Here is a 17,329-nt window from a genome sequence, read left to right on the forward strand (position 1 = left end):
CACACATGGAATGATCTATGCACATGACTACATAACTATGCAACGTTATAGATGCATACATAACTAACTAGTCACTTGTCGTTCTCATGCAAAATGTTTACCATCACTCTCTCCATACATCGTATCTAATCAGCATCAAATATGAAACAATTCAGTACAGATCATAGGTTGGTTGAACGAGACGTACGATTGAAAATGAAAGAAAATCAAAACTGAAACAAGCAAGCGAGCATAAACAGCCAAAGCCTCATCAACCATCAACCCTCACCTCTTGCCTTCTCTCTTCAGTAACCTCCGTGTCGTCTAGACCGTCCTGAACCAATATCAATTCTCTGCATTTCCTCCATCAGTGCCCAGTCATCTGGATTTGCAGGGCCCCCCCCCCGTGGCGGCGCAACCCGAACCAGAGCGCTACTTGTTGTTGACACTTTGGCCGGGACAATAGGTACACCTTGAATCGCGCCCCGAGACGCGCTAGAGTTATGTGGAGGGTTATTTTCCTGTGAGTAGTCCCAGGTTTTGGCTCTAGTAGGTTGGCCAGGATTGAAGTTTTCTTGATAACTGTTGTTTGCTGGGCCCAGAGGATTGATGCCATGGTTCAAGTGGCCCCCACTTGGCCGATTAGACTTCTTCTGTAGGCGGTTCCGGACTTGGGATGACCCCGGGTGGTAGGGGTTGCCTTGTGGAACGTCATTACCTCCATAGCCGATCTGGGCCTGTGAGGCAGGAGTATGACCCGCAATTTTTAATTGCCGGCGACCAGATGGTCCGGGATACGCGCTTGGGCCTTCCGGCCTACTGCGTCCAGAGGGTTGGGGGCTTTGTTGTCTTCCGTTATCATCTCGAGGCCTGTCAGGCTCAGGGGCCCAAGATTCGATTGGTAGATGATCAGTCGGATCAACCTCACGCCCATCGTACATGATGATTTTGTCGTTTGAATTTCCCGACGTTCTTTCGACCAAAGCGTTTGTGTTGTATTCGTCGTAAGAAGCTGGATTGAATGGGACCGCAGACGAGCGCCTGCTTTGCGAAGTTGGTGGTGCGGGGCTAACTGACTTGCGACGAATAGTGTATTGAGGTTGGGAGCGCGGGTTTGGCGATGGACTTCTTCCTGTATGTGGGTTGGGAGAACAGCCACGCTCATAGTACGGATTTGGCGAAGGATCCCGGCCGGTGCTGGGGTTTGGCGAAGGGCTTCCTCCAGAGTATGGATTAGGTGATTGGCCTCCTCCAGAATAAGGATTCGGAGACGGGCTTCTCCCAGAGTATGGGTGGGGTGATTGGCTTTTTTCGAAATTCTGATGTGACGAAGGACTACGTTTGCCGTGATGAACTATTTGCTGAGAGTGAGGAGACGGTTGGTGAGGGGATGCACCATCATAAAACACTGCACTGTTGCGCTGGCTATAGCCGGTTTGATCACGACTGTGAGATGCATAATATGGATCAGGGGAAGGCTCCTGGGCTGTGTGTGGCCGAGGAGAAGGGCTGTGCCTGAGATACGTGCTAGGGTTTGCATCTTTTGGATCGTATGGACGCGGAGAAGGTCCTCTCCCATTATACCCATAAGGAACAATTTCCGTGTTTGTCATGGATCGGCCACGCTGAGAATGTGCTTGGAATTGATCCTGGCTTTGCCGTGGGTTGGACTGTTGATATTGTGGAGGCGGCAGTTGGCCCTGTGGCTGTTGCTGATACTGACCCTGAGATGGCTGATAAGAAAAGGTTTTTATTGAAGTTGGGTAGCTAAAACCTCGTTCTCGTTGACGTTTCTCATGGGCTAGATCGGAAATCTCTTGAGCGATGATGGGATCGACGCCAGGGATTAGAGAAGCTGGGATTGAGGGCCCTGGCAACTTATCCTGAACAGGCCGAGTGACAAGAGTCATGGCCATGTCAGAGGACTCATTTATGGGAGAAGAATTTGGCTGAGGACTAGTGCCATAAGGTGATGGGCTTGAAACATGGCCCTCACCATGAATCGGACTCTGGGTCACCGTGTGTCCAAACTTGTCACTTATCTGATGATTCTGGCAATCGTTATACTGCGAGCCTTGGTTGTTATGCGACAGAGATGTAGATAGCGGTGGGAGATGAGGTTGTTCCATTTGTGAGACTGGATGAGATTGCGGGTGATGCTGAGAGTGCATAGTTTGGTGTTGGGGCGCTGCGGGTGGTGGTGCTTGATAGTTGGTATCTGGAGACGAGTCATGACGTGAGACTTGACGGTGATGGGAACCTTGTTCTAAGGGTTGGGAATTATGCCCGGAGAACTGCGAAGCAGAGCTATGAGCTGGAGGCGATGGCTGATATTGGTGAGCCGGAGCTTGCGAAAGTTGATGCTCCTCATTCTGATTTTTTTTGGGTCCGCCGTGATGTTGATGAGATTGGTCACTAACCTGAACAGAGTTCTGTTGATACTGACCCGCAGTTTCGGGCTCGTGACCCGGATCGGAATTGCCCAGTTGAGAGGGGCGGCCGACAGACTTCCTTATGATAGTCTGAGAGGCGGCATTTGGAGAATCAGGAACATCCTCGACTGTTGGCTGCATAGAAAGACGGTGTGAAAGAGCTTGCTGGTGCGGGGCCCCATGGTATCGCGGTTGGGCAAACGGGCCATGCTCTGGCGATTCATGTACAACAACGGGGTTACGGTGAGCCTGGTTCCGCAAAACTTCCTGTCTCATCCCATTTGGCTTAGCAGGCTGTACAGTTTCATATACATTACGATAAGAGGCTTCTTGTGACTGCAAAGTGCCACTACCGCCTCTACTTCTATGAGCTGGTGGGGGTGGAGGAGCATCATCCATTTGTTGAGATGCGCCATAGGATTGCTTCCCATCCAATAACATTTGTTGCTGGCCATAGGCCTGAGTAGGCATGTGCGGAGCAGACTCTTCATGATAATTGCCCATGAACGAATCATGATGCTTCGGATACTGTGGGTCCACAATATTGCCATGAGAGTCATTGGGTCGGCGAGCTTCTTGAGGCGCTTCAGCTACTTGTGGATTATCAGAGTGGACAGGGATCCCATATTGATCACGGGTGTAGCCTTGGTTCGAGGGAGGAGATGAAGACACTACAGCTGCAACAGCCGCAGCCGTTGCTGCAGCAGCAGCGGCCTCCTTTTTCGCGAGAGCCTGCTGAAACTTCTGGTGTTGCGCTTGATTTCTCTCCAGGAGTTCCTGCTGTTGTTGTTGCAAGCGGATAACTTTTTGCTTCTGGGCCAGTGCAGCAGCCTGCTGTTGTTCGGCGCGGGTAGATGGTTGAGGACGCGGCCCGACACGGTGTGGCTGAGCGACAGCATCTTGCATTTGAGGGGGTATTGCCATATGCGACGTAGACGGAGCCGTTCGCAGGGGCGGAGTGGGGTTGACGTGAGATGGTATTTCGCCAGTGACGGGGTCTGATGGCAATGGACGTCTCTTCACGGGGCTCCGCCGCCGAGCAGAGCCTGATGTGGGGTCTGCACTGATTGGGCTCACATCTAAGTCTCCCGAACGTACCGCTGTAACGGGCTTGGGGCGATTGTCATAATACGTCAACTCGATTCGAATTTCACCAGCATACTTTCCACGACAACCTAAACTCTGCCAGCGGTCATTTTGGCCACCACCATGCTTGATGATATCTTTGAGATCGACCCAGGTCTCTCCAATGAGATCAGTCTTCTTGTCATCGTTGAAAATGGAAACTTTGAGTTGGTAGTAGTCTGGAGAGTCGTGAACCTTGAAGCGAAGCTCTTGATCCCTATTCAAGTCAGTCGGTGCCCATTTTCGAAATTAAATTAAAAAAAATATCATCTGGCAGCATCATTCTTACCATCGCGGGGTTTGTCCACCTCGGATGTCTGTCCGGGTCTTGTGAGCCTCTTTGCCCAAGCGAGCCGCACAGTATGGGTCCTGTTTGCCTATCGTTTTGCGGTTGGGCAAGTTCTTAGCGCGGTCAACAATCAGGACCAAGGTGCCGATTTCCGGGCCGTCAATAGAGGCATCGGCAAAAATCCCAGCCGAATGTTGAAGTTGGCTGAGCGTTCCCGGCTTCAAGGCTTTGTTGGTGGTCATCGTAAAAGGGAGATGGCCTCGGGCCGGTGTAGCGTGCGGTTTCTGGCAGTCTTCAGCGCCAAGCTGCACAGTCAACCGTTGAGCTCAGGAGGAAGTACTGGGTAGACGGATGAATGTATTTTTCGTGTGGGTATTTCGAATAAAATAAAAAAAAGCCAACAAAACAAAGCGTCAGCGTAGTTGTGGTTGTAGTCGTGGGATGAGCTGAGCCTGCCAGTCAACTTGGGCGTTAGCGCGGGGTTCCGAAAATAGAGCAGAGAAAATGAAGGGCCAGAAGTGAGTTGGCAGTCAACGCAGTCGAAAGAAAGAAGAGGAGCAGAACTTAATTTGAATTGAGACGCTCAGAAACTAGAGACGAAAATAATTGGAAAAAAGAGAGCGGAATCCAGTGAAGTTGCGCCGAAGAAAAACGCAGTTGGCGACGTGGAGAGAGAGAGACGAGAGTCGATCAATGGAAGGGAAGCTTCGGCAGATAAGATGCAGGCACCTCCCCTGCAGCGCCAGAAATGTACAAAAAACTTCAGGACCTGAGGCGAACGACAGGGAAATAACCACAGAAACCAGGAGCCCCTCTTGCTTCATAGCCACAGCGTGATGAGGCCGGCGACTGCTACAAAAAATGGGTGTGGCTGGGAATGCTTCGGCTGCCAGCGCAGGTAAGCCTGTGCAACGGGAAATAACTAGTTATGCACATGGACAGACGATCAACAAGATCAACCTGCAAGGCAAATAGCTGGTTATCGATAACTGAGAAACCACTTCCATGTGCGTGGGTGAGTTGCCAGCCTAGGCACAAGATGTTAGTCAACTGGAAGAATATAATGGCTATAAAATAAGAGGGGCCATTATGCCGTGCTCTGTACGCATGTATAGTCCATTTGTGAATAGCCAAATCTCTACGGACATTATTCTCCCTTCATCACCACTCAGCGAGCATGAACTGAACAGATCCAAGAACTCTGCTTTTGGTCCAGTGTCACAGGTTGTTTGTAATTTTCTTGTTTGGGGCATCGCTTATTGTCGCTAGGCAACAACAATGCTGTTGTCATGCGTGTGAATCCCTTCGCTGCTGTAGTTATGCCTTGTTGCCCTTGGTCTGGACGTTGTTAGGGTTACATGTCCAGAATCCAGACCCAGGTCTTTGGCGTTATGTAAGCAGCGTTTTGGCGACAACGTCACCTTCCGTGGATGCAGGTGTATCGCATCATGTACGTATACATCACCAGCCCAATTCGCACGCGGAACCAGTATACCACATTCTAGCTTATATACGATCCTTCATCTTTGTTACTACAACACCATCTATTCCGTACTCATCTACTTGCCGTGTCATTCTCCCAACAACCATGGAGAACCTGCCCAGTGATGTTGAGCCCAGGCCTCCTGTTATCAACTACATTCTGAGTTTCATTCTTGTGGGGATAGCCTGGGGATTCACTACCCCATTTTTACGGAGGGCCGCGAAAAATCATATGCCGCCGCCGCATCCCATCTTGACCTCTCGAGATGTACAGTCTAGCTGGGTCAAGTCTAAAGTCTATGGCGCCTTGTTCGCTGTTCTGGATCTACTACGGAACCCCCGGTATGCAGTGCCTCTAGTGGTGAATTTGACAGGGAGTGTGTGGTTTTTTCTGTTAATTGGTCAAGCGGGTGAGTTATGTCTATTATCTACGCTTCTCCCTGTTTATGAAAGCACTCACTTAAATTATAACATCCTGCTATTCATTTTTGAAGAATTGAGCTTGACAGTCCCAATCGTCAATACCCTTGGGTTCCTGTTCACAATATTAGGTGAATGGTGGGTTGAAAACAAGGTTATTTCAAAAGGTGAGTCTTGTTGTCTTCTATAGGTGACTATTTTTTGCGTTTTGCTAATACTCGTGATAGAGACTGCATTGGGAGTAGTAATCTCTTTGATCGGGATTGGTCTTTGCGTCATCAGTAAATCCTAGTGTCGAGAAAGCTGTTTTAAAGTCAACGTCTCATGACTGGAAAGTTGTCATTGGTGATCGTGGTGCATATCACTCCAAGACTAAAAAACTTGTTTTGCCACGAGAATTGATACTGTTGGTTTTCCAAACACTCTATTTGACATTCATTATGTACAAACACCATAAAAAATACCCGGCACGCAATGCTGTTTCTAAGGTAGAGAACAAAAGAAAAAAACAATGAGAAAAAGCTGACAAGAAAGTAAGTCAAGCCCTGCTTGTTGTTGTGTAACTCGGACCAGCCGAGTTGCACAAGGAGTATCAGGCCCCGGTGTGATTAGACTCGAGACCGGCTTGAGATCCACGCCTTTACTCGACGGAGACTGGGGTCCTCTCCGATCCATCGGTTTAATGAAAGGTCATGGGCCTGAAGTTGCGCATATATAGTCTCATCGGTAAGGGCCTCGAGTTCCTGTTACCATGGTTAGTATTGTCTTGAAACATTATTCGAAGGCAGAAGAGCTTACAGTTCTCAATTGGTTGTCCAGAATAGCCAAAGCATGTTGTGTAGCAGCTAAAGTACCATCACCTTCGAGGATACGAGCACGGTATTCGATCCAGCGCATGGCAGCTGCTTGACGTAGGTGAATCTTTTGTCCCACGTGGCGTCTCGAGAAGGCGTCGAGATGAACTCTAAATGAGGAGTTGGCTAAAGTTAGTGAAAGTGAAGGTAGAGGTTATCATGGCAATTGAAGGGAGAGACAGCCATGTCTGGAATAACTCACTGCTGCAGTTCGGCTTTTTCTTGCTCCTCCGGTCCACCCTTTGCTCTAGGCACGCGTGTATCTGCTGCACAATCTAGAATATGCCGGCCATCCAGATGGGCTTCCCGAAGAGCAACCCACCCTTCGGTATAGTAGTCGACCATCTCGACCGGATCCTGGGGGGCATTTGCAATGTGGTACTGTAAGACACGGAAGTCCTCAAGAAGCTCTGCAACACGCATCTGGCGGAGTTGATTGACTGTGTGGGTCCAGGAATTAGGAGAGAACATGGATATAGTTATAACTAGTCAACTAGAACTGGGAAACCTTGTGAGTAACTGCCGAGGGATGACTTACAGCCGTCCATAATGGATATGTATAGAAAGTATACAAAGACACCAAGAAACTGGGCTGGCCTGAAGAGAATATGGAATAAGAGTCGAAAAAGACAAACTACTCTTGGGATAGGCAAGTTCAAAGTATAAATGGGAATGAGTAGCTTGAGAAAAGAGAGTTTGGAGTCCAAATATTTGATGTTGATTGTGTGATTTACAGCAACGAATATCAGTGGCTCATGATTTCATAGAGCCGGTCTTTATACATAGTTCAATGAAGGCGGGCTTGACGGCCTCCAAGAAAAGTGCTTTGAAAGACCCTAGGAGGATGAAAAGCTTGCAAAGAAACAAAACACGTCCAGGGCTCAGAATGAAAGACAAGCCAGTTGTCCAACAACTACTTTCAGAACCTCAGAGCCCGCCAACAAGAGACAATAGAAGTAAGAAGACGCAGGGAAGGAAAGCCGATCATCATGGCCCGGCTCCATTTCCCTCTATGCCCAATATGGTGGCTCGGCATTCTGTTTTGCCAACCAGTGCCTGGTATTTTAGCCACCCGGCTGGGATGGGCCACCCAGGCTGTTGGGCCTAAAGATGTGTATATTGCCTCTAAGAGTAAGAGACGGGGGAGGGGTGTGAACAGTACCGGAGGGGAGGGGAGAGGAAAGACAAAAGCGAGCGACAACAAAACCAGATGGATAGAAAAAAGAGAAGCGAAGAAAGGCCACAATGCAAGGGTTTACAGAATGGATGCAATTGTACCTGTATATACTTGTAGTACTAGCATGTACGCATGTATGTACATAACTACATGCACATGCATGTAGTTATATGGTTACTAGTCAACTACTTGTAAAATAGGACAGAAACCAAATGACCAAGGCTAACGAAGAGCAGACAGAGGAGCTTGGACCAGGACCTTGAGCCAAAGGCCGGAACAGGGTCTTGATGGGGAGCTAAGGAACATGCCTCCACAATCAAGCCAAGAGCTTGTATAGATGTTGGTAGAAACAAAAATACGTAGTTGCATGACTGTAAAGGTAGTAACACAACAACTCAGCTGGCTCGGGGGATGGTGAGCCTGCTGTCCCCAGTACACTTGGGTAGGTATCTATTTTAATCTCTATACATATTCACCTTGGCCGTCTATCGCCAGATATACCCCCATTGGTAGAATTAGGACGTTTCCACGGGCTTCCAACGACCCCTTTGTGCCTGCTGCAAGTAAGAACTCTACTGAACATAGGCCTGAGAATTTGTAGAGTGTACATACCTAGAAAAACGATGTAAGCACTACAGGGAGGAACATGGTGTGCTTTTAGCTCGTGTTACTCATTATCCACGATATTCCGAGACAAAAGCTCCTACAAGTACAATTGGAGACTGGAAACTGCAACGCTAGCCTTTAGACTTCGAAGAGAGTGTAACTGCCATTGAAACACCTCTTACCATATTAACATACCCTCTAGCTGCGCATCATTGTGTTCTTCGTATGTCCCCTGCCGCCCTTCAAGCTACCTAAGTGCTCTACAGTCTTTGGCTCTACGGGGTTCCAGGCCTCTCGCTCTGTTGTCTCTGGTGTAGGTTCCCTTGTGATGATTGCGATACAGGAGTCGGATACCTCCTCGTAGTAGACAAAAAGCACCACTGGACGCTTCAACTCCAGTTTCGCAAATAGAAAAGCCAACCAATTATGATGTGATACCCGACAAGTATACACTGTTCGGCTTCCATTTTGAGAGAGTTGCAGATAGCTGGAATGGACAAGTCTTGCGCCTCTTGAACATCAAGCTATGTTGCATTGGAATTGAATTTGGCCAGCACAAGCGAGGGAGTGGTTAAGTAGGTACATGCCTTTCATTAAGGTGTTAACTAGTGATAGTGTAACTAGTTAAGCCTTTGTCGAGTCCAAGCCCGAGTCCAAGCTGGAAGCGTGTCTTCCCCCTCCGACCCCCTATGCACCTGTTACCTGGCCCTTCAGCCCTATACCCTCTTGTTTTCGTTCCCTCTTCCTTGGCCTTCCGCCCTCGTCTCTCGCACGCTGGTAGTAATTGTTGTCGTTGTTTTTCCTGCTTTTCTGCCAATGTTGCCCGCGAACCCATGCATAGTTACAGTTAGTTATGTAGTTGTGTAGTATGTATTCAAGTGGAGACCTTGTTCATCCCATCCTCAGCTTGCCATTCTGCAGTTGCCTGCAGCAATTCTTCGACTGATTAGGAAAGAGGCTGAAGCTTGCATATGCACAGGTACCAATCAAAGCAGCTAGAGCAAACGTGTTATATGAAGTACAAGGTACAAAGGCACACGCATGCACGTATACGTGTACGCATGTACCAGTACTTGTAGCGGTGTCCATACAAACATAGATTCGATAAAGTTCACCGGTTGGATTTGGAGTGAGAAGAGTGAAAGAAACGTTAAAGTGGGATGTGCGGCGGGCTGCATGCATACATCGTCTTATAGCCTGTAGATACATGTGTACATGTCGTTTTCAGATTTGAAGCTTCTTTTTTGGTTCTGTGTATTGAAGTTGACGCCGATCACTGGATATGTGAAGAAAAAGCAAGGTACGTACATACTACATGGCGAGTAACATACCTAACTAACTACACTTGTATAACTAGTTACATGCTGGAAGTCGGCCAATCGAGGCTCCGTCATTTTCTATGCCAACATTTTGCAATCAGCGTCCAACTGATGAGGATGAGTGAAACTCAATGGAGTGAAGCAGATGTATCCATGTATCGACAAGATGGCAGCTTCAACCCCGCGTGTAGAAAGGCTTGGCTGTTTTCTGTTTTCACCAAAACACCCAAGAAGAAAGAGAAGGGGCCTGGGTTAACGAGGTATAATGACGATACGTGCAACCGAAAATAGGTATCAATTTTCAACGGCATCTTCCGTTTGATCTTTGTCGAGGCTCTCGATGCGGTGCAGCTCACATATGCATGGACTTGTATTTATCGAAGCATATAAATGACGATATGACAACATGTGCACTTGATTTACGGTATTGACATATCATTTCGAATTTGTTTGGGAGGAAAACCTAGAAACAAGTGAAATTGATGGCAGAGGCTGATTTCAGTTATCATTGGTCTTCATGACGCTCAATGGCTTAGAAACTTCTACCCCGACGAAAGAGAGAAAAAAAAAGGAGGAAAAGGGGGTCTTCGACGCTGGTTGGTGTATCCCAAGCTGTAGTATATGTTTTGCCATTTCAAAGAGAAGTTGGACTTGACCCTCAGTACACAGGAAGAGGAGAGGGCAACGACCTAGTATGTAAGGGTCGGATGCATGTGTCCTCGCGGGGATGACGGTTAAGGCAGATTACAGAACCACACAAGTGCCTTCTCGAAACAAGTAAGACATCTAAGACAACGAAGCAACATGGATGGCTGTATAGAGATCTACATGTACATAGCTATGTGTAGTTAGTTATACCAAGACAATCGAACAAGCAATTGGCACCACAAGAATCTTCGAGCGAATGAACAACAAGAATAATCAGGAATGCAGCCCTCCCTCACCCCCCCCCCTTTCAAATGTCTTGTGTACCACCTTTCATGTATGAAGCCTGGAGATTTTCGCCCTCTTTTCCCTTGTCTTCAAGCCTTTTTATACAGCATTTGTACATCCACGTATAACTAGGTGCTACATATAGCCACGTTGTCAGCTAATGAATCCAAGCTTTCAGCTCCCGAGGTTCAGCAGATACAGGGGTAAGCTGTCAATGATAGTGAATTGACATGGTTCTTGTTTCTTCTTCTGTATACATACGCCTCTCCTGTTACGCGGGATGAAAAGAAACAATGTGGACAGAGGTAGCACAGTCTGGTCTAGCCTGCACATAGTTTGTATTGTAGTTTTGAATCTCTTACACGAACAAACTCGCTTTGAGGGAGGGAAGCAATGAAGCTCACATGATAGGCTGCTTGTGCACTTGTGTAAGTTAATTGGTCTAGGATTCAGCATTGGGCTCGCCGGGTAACGCCCCTCCCAATGTCAAGAGACAATGCCAAGTCAAAACGACAGCCTATAAGAAGTTGTAGGTTGGGAGATGATGATATTATAGAAGGGTAAACCCCATGGGAGATGAACATGTAGAAACAAAACAGGAGATTATGTCAGGGGAACTTACCTCTTCCTGTTCCTATTTGGACGTCAAAAACGAAGCAGCATGAGTAAGCCGAAACACCCAACTTGGCCAATAACGTGATAGTTGCAAGCATGCATATAAAATTGTAGGCATGAAGGGCTACCGACCCCTCCGAAGAACTAAATGTATTCAAGTATAACTGCGCATGTGCATATTAGGCGTCTTTGAAGATTGGACCACTTTCAAAAATCTCTGAGAAGAAGAAGAAAAAAGGTTGGTATCGTCCAACCATCATCAGATGAAAAACTAGGCCTTCCCAGAAAGAGATCCCTGTACCATGGAAGATTTATTTTTGTTTTTATTTATTTTTATAGTCACGCAGGAAGCTGTCACGTGCAGAGCAACCTTAGGGTCATGGCCCGAGGTAGGTGCATGTGAGTCACGACCTCATCCTTGTGGGGACATGTGGACTTCTATGTGAAGGACTACGGCTGCCACCCGCATTACGCAGGGTGTGAAGAGATAGCTACGTGGGGAACGATGAGCTACAAACCTAAGAGTTTCGAGTCTGGGGCCTTTCGGCCGGACCAGACACGGACAGGGGTGAGGTGGGGTGGTAGTGGACAGGTACAGAGTACCGTGTCAGGAACTCGGAATGCGCGAGGAACTGGGCAAAACGGGTGGTACCCTCCGGGGAACCGAGAAGGCTCTGGATGCTCCCGAGGCGGAGTCTGGGAGCGGCGGTCTTTGCTTGCTGCCGGGCGGGCTTGCAGAACAGGAAGTGGGTGCGGGCCTTCGGCATGCCGCACGAGCAGTTCCAACTCTCCGGGGGGTGGCCTAGCTTCTCGTGGTACAGTGCGAAATCTCCATGGGCCGTGCGGCACTGTAGAATGAAGCTCAGGTAGAATCGGGGCAGGGAGAGCTCCGGTGGAGCCTTTGTGTACTATGGAATCTGGAGTTCTAGGTAGGTGCTGGGGATATGGTTCTGCTAGTATGCGGCGATGTCTCTCACGTGCTCAGCCCGAGCCCACGATGCGAGAGCTGCGAGGCTTACCGGGGTGGGGCCTTCGGAAGGGGGCGAAGATGCGGCGGTCTTGGCGGCTCGGTCGGCCGCTTCGTTGCCCGGGATGTCGGCATGACCGGGGATCCATTGCACGATGGCCCGTCCTGGGCCAGGAGACATGGGGTTGCGCGAGCGTGCTGGCCACTTGGCGGCGGTTGCGCGGAAGTCCAGGATGATGTCTTGCGACGATGGTGTAGGATGGCCGACAAGGAGGCGGTACGCGGCTTCTTGGTTGTCCAGCATGATGACAACGTTTTCAGCGAAGGCGGAGGCAGGTGATTCAAAGGCGGCTTTGAGGCCAGCCAGGGCTCCGAACAGTTCGGCGTCGTAGACTTCCATCATATTGCCCAGATGTGTCGCGACCGGCGGTAGGTCTAGGCCGGCGATGTACATTGTCGTGGCTGCTCCTGTGGATCCGTCTTGAAGCTTGCTGTCGTCCGAGAAGACTTGCAGGTCGCAGTACGGGATGCGGGCGATGCGTGCTTTGGTTGCGCGGGTCTGGCGGTCGCTTTTCGTTTCCGGAGGCTTTGGCGGTGGGTAGCTCAGCGGCAGGATGCGGGTCGCGGCGGGTGCTCGCGGCAGTTCGTTGTGGCGGAGGGTGAGTCGCGTGTGCGTGCGGGCTCTGGCCAGGCGCACCAGGGGGTGCCTATCGTCCAGGCCTGCGATGCGGACGGCTGCGGCACGGCGGCAACGGTCTAACATGATTCGGGCGGGGAGAACACCAGCTTCCCTAAAGAGGGCCGCGTGGGGGGTCGTGCGGTACGCGGGGACAATGGCCTTGGCTGTGCAGACGATGGCTTTGGAGACCATGTCAACGAGTTGGATTTGGCGGGCGGGGCCCAGTCTGCCTGTGGCTAGGTATCTTTGTGGTCCATGGTACCACACCGAGGCGCCGTATAGAAGGACGGGGAATATGGCGGCGCATGCTGCGAGACGGAGGAGATTGGCTGGGACGCCGCGAATGACGTTTGCCAAGGAGCGGGCGTGGGCGGCTGCTCGCATGGCTTTCGACGTCATATCTTTGACGTGCGCGTGGAAGTTGAGTTTGGAATCCAGATGGATACCCAGCCACTTGGTTTCCCTGTTCGGTTGGATGGTGTTCCCATCGATCGTCACTGTTGGGCCAGAGCCAGCAGCCCGGTGGAAGTGTTGCAACTCAGTTTTGCCACGAGAGAAACTCAGGCCGTTTTGCCTTCCCCATTGGATGGCTTCATTGGCAAGCTGTGCGGCTTGCGCGGCGGACTTTTCGAGGGTGGAGGAGCGGCCCAGGATGGCTGCGTCGTCAACGTATCCAAAGTGCATCTTACTGTGGTGCATGGGCGCAATAAAAAGAAGGAAGAGGATGGGGGAAACAGGCGACCCTTGTGGGAGGCCGTGCTCGAGTTGGGTGGTGGAGGCGATGAAGGAGTCCATCCGGACGTGGGCCGAGCGGTTCGACGCAAAGGAGCGCGCCCATCGACATACCCACCTTGGGAAGCCATAATAAAGTAGCCGACATGCCAGGCGACTTGGGAGGACGCTGTCATAGGCGGCCTCGATGTCAAGTGTAACCAGGGTGGAGACCTCTATTCTGGAGGCCATGCTCGATGCGGTGTACCAGAGTCTCAACGAGGTCCGTGGCTGACCGGCCCGGAAGGCCGCCGAAGAGTTGGGAGGGGGTTAGGCAGTGGAGGATGGCCGCGTTGGTGAGTCGTCGGGCTATGAGGCGTTCGATACCCTTGCCGATGGTGGGGAGTAGGGAGATGGGCCTCCAGTTAGCAGTCGTTGTGAGATCATCCTTGTGTGGCTTCGGGATGGGAACGACTTGGGCTTCTCTGAACGAGGCTGGGTGATGGCCTGTCATCAGGCACAGGTCAAAGAGTTCTATGAGCCAGTCCCGCCAGTCAGGAGCCTTCCAGACGGAGCGAAGCGCCTTGGCGTTTAGGCCGTCCGCGCCAGGTACAGAGTTGTGGACGTCGATGAGGCATTTGCGAGCCTCGCGCTCAGACGTGCTAGCCGGGAAGCTGATGTTGCGTGGCGGGACGGAGCTGTAAGCGTCGAAGAGGAAGTCGGTGGCCTCAGTGGGGCGTAGTAGTTTGGTGCGCAGAAATATGTCGGCGCGTTCGGCTGGGGTGCTGTAGACGTGCCCTTCGTGAACCAGAGGCGGTGGAGCAAAGCGGGAGCCTTCCTTGTAATAACCCATGACCTTGTGGGCGGCTTCTGGGGTCTTGACCTCATCCATGTGTCGCCGCCTACATGCTTTCGCCGTGCGGGAGGTTGCACTTTTGAGCGCTTTTGCCAGGGATATGTATTCCGGACTCCACATTCCGGATCGTCGTCTTTCACGGTTACGCTCGTCTCTAGCTGTGGCGCATTCTTGGTTCCAGTACGGTTTCCGAGGGGCGCCGGAGGACACGCGATTGGAGGGGCAAACCTCCAGCAGGGTGTTATGCAATGTGTCTATGCCTCGTCGGACAGCGGTGTCGATTTGTGGCGGGGAGGAGGATAGGGACGGCGGTGGTAGCCGGTTGAGCCTCTTAACGAAGTCGGTTTCCATGTACGGGGCCAGGTCTGGGATGAAGCGGCTCACAGGACGCTCGGGTCGTTCCGCAAGGTTTACAGTGGTAACTATCATGGAGTGGTCGGATCCTGAGTGGAGGTTGTCTTTCACATGTGCGTGGACACCTGGCATGTTGGACCATACAAGGTCAATCATGTTGCCCTGTCTGTGAGTGGGAGAGTTTATGGGCATGCATAGGTTAAGGGTGTTGTTGTCTACCCATTCTTCGAAGGTTCGAATACCGGACGAGGGCGGGCATCGCTGATTCCATCTTTGAGAGACAAGGTTGAAGTCGCCTGCGAGTATGGAGTTGTGATGTACCTCCATGGTCAGAAGAGGGTCGAGGCTAGCGTGGATTCCCTGGCCCGGTTGTCTGTAAACGTTTGTGACGTGGATTTGGGGATTAGAGTTGAGGCGGAGGCAGATCATGTCGGTGGTTGGCGTGGTGTTAAGTTGTTCGGCGTTCAGGCCTGACGCCTTTCGCACGTACGTGAGATACCTAGGGCGAAAGATTGCGGAGGTAGGGGAGATAGGGGCATAGAGGTCGTAACCCTGACAGCTTTTAGATAGGCGTCGGCGGCCCCGCGTGTTGGGTCATGGCTCCTGGATCAGGACGATGTTGGCTCTGCGTTCTGTCGCGAAGTGCAGTAGTGCGTCATGGCATGGGCCTGATCTCTGGACGTTGGCTTGAAATATCTTTAGCTGCGGGGGCTGGTTACGGCCGCGCCGGTACTCCCTTGGACGCCGCGAGGGCGTGGGGCTCCCGTGGGAGACTTTCGCAAGCGCCTGGAAGGCGCAGTGCCTCCCATGCTGCAGTCCTGGCTGCCGCCGACGACTACGCCGCTTGGTATGCAGTCCGTGATAGGACTACTGGTGGTCTGGGTGGGGCCTCTGATATCCCCGGCAATTACGCTCGAGGAGGGTGCAGAGGGAGGAGGAGCCGGGACGAAGCCCGGGATGGGGACCGATGCGTTTGCTATGATAGAAGCAGCCTCATCCCGTCTGTCGTTCGAGACGGATTTCTTGTTGCTTCTGCGATTGGCGTGGCGGACGCGTCGGCGCTCCTCCCCGGACGGGGAGAAGACACCACCGCGGACGATAACGGGGCGAACGGGGCATTTCTCGCAGTCGACTGAATGCTCCAGAGATAGGCAGTTGACGCATCTCACGGGGGATGTACAGGCCCCCGCGTGAGCGCGCAGGCCGCACGATCCACACATGGCCCTGCGTCTGCAGTACCGAGTGGGATGGGCGTAGTCGTGGCAGATCTCGCATCTGTCCACGTTCGATCGGAGTTGTTGGGCCCGGCTGGGGGCGGAGTTTCGGATGTGGAAGGTGCCGACTGCCTCCGGGAAGGAGGTGACGGCGGTGATGGTGGCGTTGACGTCGGGGTCGTAGTGTTTAGACCAGACGACCTGGGAGGGCTGAACGCCAGTTTCATCCTTGGCGATACGGGCGACAGCCACGACGGTGGTGGGGGCGATGCAGCCCGCTTCCGGGCAGAACATATCTTTAGGGATTCTGGATACGATGTATCCGTAGGTCGGGGGGACGACGCGGAGTTCGGCTGAGAGGGCGCTCATGATGGCATCCCTGTTTCTGGCGAGTTGGATCAGGGCCTCGTTTCCCTGTGTCTCGATGGGGTCGACAGCAAAGCCGACTCTCATGGGGTGGACCCTCAGGACCGTGTTCTTAATGTCCGGGATGTTGTTCAGGAAACGTGTGATGTCGGAGGGGGCGGCATGGTTCAGCGGGGAGCCCTCGCTGGGGTAAAGGCGGACGCGGGTGGTGGCTGCGGGCTGGCGGCGCACAAAGACGTGGGTGTCCCGAAGGGAGCGGCGGGGAGTGGGGCCGTTGGTGGGGGAGGGGCCTGAATGGTGGGGCCTTGGGTGGGGAGGCCGGCCTGGAGGACGTCGCTGAAGGAGCGAGTCTGCGGGCCGCGCTGCTGCTTGGGCTCGGTGTTGCCGTTCTGGGCATTGGTGTTCTGGCGCTTGGAGGCGGAGCGGCCGCCGTCCGGGTTAAACTTGGTGGCAAAAGATCCATCAGCGATGGCTGAGTGAGCGGCAGTCAGTTGTTTGGCGATGACATCGCGAGCGGTGGGGTCCGAGATGGACGGAATTTTGGTCTTTACGACCGCGTGTACACTATCAAAAAGCTGGGCTACTTGGGTAGCCCTCTCGATTGTCGCCTGAATGGACTGGGCCACTTCGGCGTCAAGGGAGTCAAGTCCGGCAAAGGTAGGGGTAGGCATGGTATGTGTAAGAAGGTTAAGTACCATGGAAAATAGGATTGTCTTCTGATTAACTAGTGTTTTTGACAACCCTTGCTTCTATTCAACTTTTTGTCTCTCTTCTAATACTAGGGTTAATGAACCCCCGATTTAGCGCTCACGATCTTTGACAGGAGGTGGGCAAGCGAAACTGTGAGTTGAAAATTCATGTAGCATATCTCATTAAAAGGCTGCTCTGAGCTACAATAGACAAAGAACCTTTCACTTGCTACTATGACCGTGGCCGCAAGTGCTAAGTATC

General features: G+C 51.6%; 6 protein-coding genes across 6 annotated transcripts; 1 reads left to right on the forward strand and 5 right to left on the reverse strand.

The window, feature by feature from the left end:
* Positions 1–284: 284 nt before the first annotated feature.
* BROUX77_005111 (uncharacterized protein) lies at positions 285–4,067 on the reverse strand (the record flags this gene model as incomplete). Its single annotated transcript, XM_073749949.1, has 2 exons — positions 285–3,753; positions 3,826–4,067. The coding sequence occupies 2 exons, from the start codon at positions 4,065–4,067 to the stop codon at positions 285–287; spliced, it is 3,711 nt and encodes a 1,236-aa protein (XP_073605568.1).
* A 1,346-nt stretch (positions 4,068–5,413) lies between these two features.
* BROUX77_005112 (uncharacterized protein) lies at positions 5,414–6,019 on the forward strand (the record flags this gene model as incomplete). Its single annotated transcript, XM_073749950.1, has 3 exons — positions 5,414–5,717; positions 5,802–5,894; positions 5,955–6,019. 3 exons carry the CDS (start codon positions 5,414–5,416, stop codon positions 6,017–6,019), a joined length of 462 nt encoding a protein of 153 aa, XP_073605569.1.
* A 316-nt stretch (positions 6,020–6,335) lies between these two features.
* BROUX77_005113 (uncharacterized protein) lies at positions 6,336–7,129 on the reverse strand (the record flags this gene model as incomplete). Its single annotated transcript, XM_073749951.1, has 4 exons — positions 6,336–6,470; positions 6,526–6,691; positions 6,784–7,021; positions 7,120–7,129. The coding sequence occupies 4 exons, from the start codon at positions 7,127–7,129 to the stop codon at positions 6,336–6,338; spliced, it is 549 nt and encodes a 182-aa protein (XP_073605570.1).
* A 4,620-nt stretch (positions 7,130–11,749) lies between these two features.
* BROUX77_005114 (uncharacterized protein) lies at positions 11,750–13,672 on the reverse strand (the record flags this gene model as incomplete). Its single annotated transcript, XM_073749952.1, has 2 exons — positions 11,750–12,079; positions 12,251–13,672. The coding sequence occupies 2 exons, from the start codon at positions 13,670–13,672 to the stop codon at positions 11,750–11,752; spliced, it is 1,752 nt and encodes a 583-aa protein (XP_073605571.1).
* Positions 13,673–13,799: 127 nt separating this feature from the next.
* Positions 13,800–15,227, reverse strand: BROUX77_005115 (uncharacterized protein; the record flags this gene model as incomplete). Its single annotated transcript, XM_073749953.1, has 1 exon — positions 13,800–15,227. The coding sequence occupies one exon, from the start codon at positions 15,225–15,227 to the stop codon at positions 13,800–13,802; it is 1,428 nt and encodes a 475-aa protein (XP_073605572.1).
* A 269-nt stretch (positions 15,228–15,496) lies between these two features.
* Positions 15,497–17,049, reverse strand: BROUX77_005116 (uncharacterized protein; the record flags this gene model as incomplete). Its single annotated transcript, XM_073749954.1, has 2 exons — positions 15,497–16,562; positions 16,610–17,049. 2 exons carry the CDS (start codon positions 17,047–17,049, stop codon positions 15,497–15,499), a joined length of 1,506 nt encoding a protein of 501 aa, XP_073605573.1.
* Positions 17,050–17,329: the final 280 nt, after the last annotated feature.

Source organism: Berkeleyomyces rouxiae (genome assembly GCF_048999995.1).
Source record: "Berkeleyomyces rouxiae strain 22BRR77 chromosome Unknown BrBRR77_ptg000004l, whole genome shotgun sequence".
Taxonomy (NCBI): Eukaryota; Fungi; Ascomycota; class Sordariomycetes; order Microascales; family Ceratocystidaceae; genus Berkeleyomyces; species Berkeleyomyces rouxiae.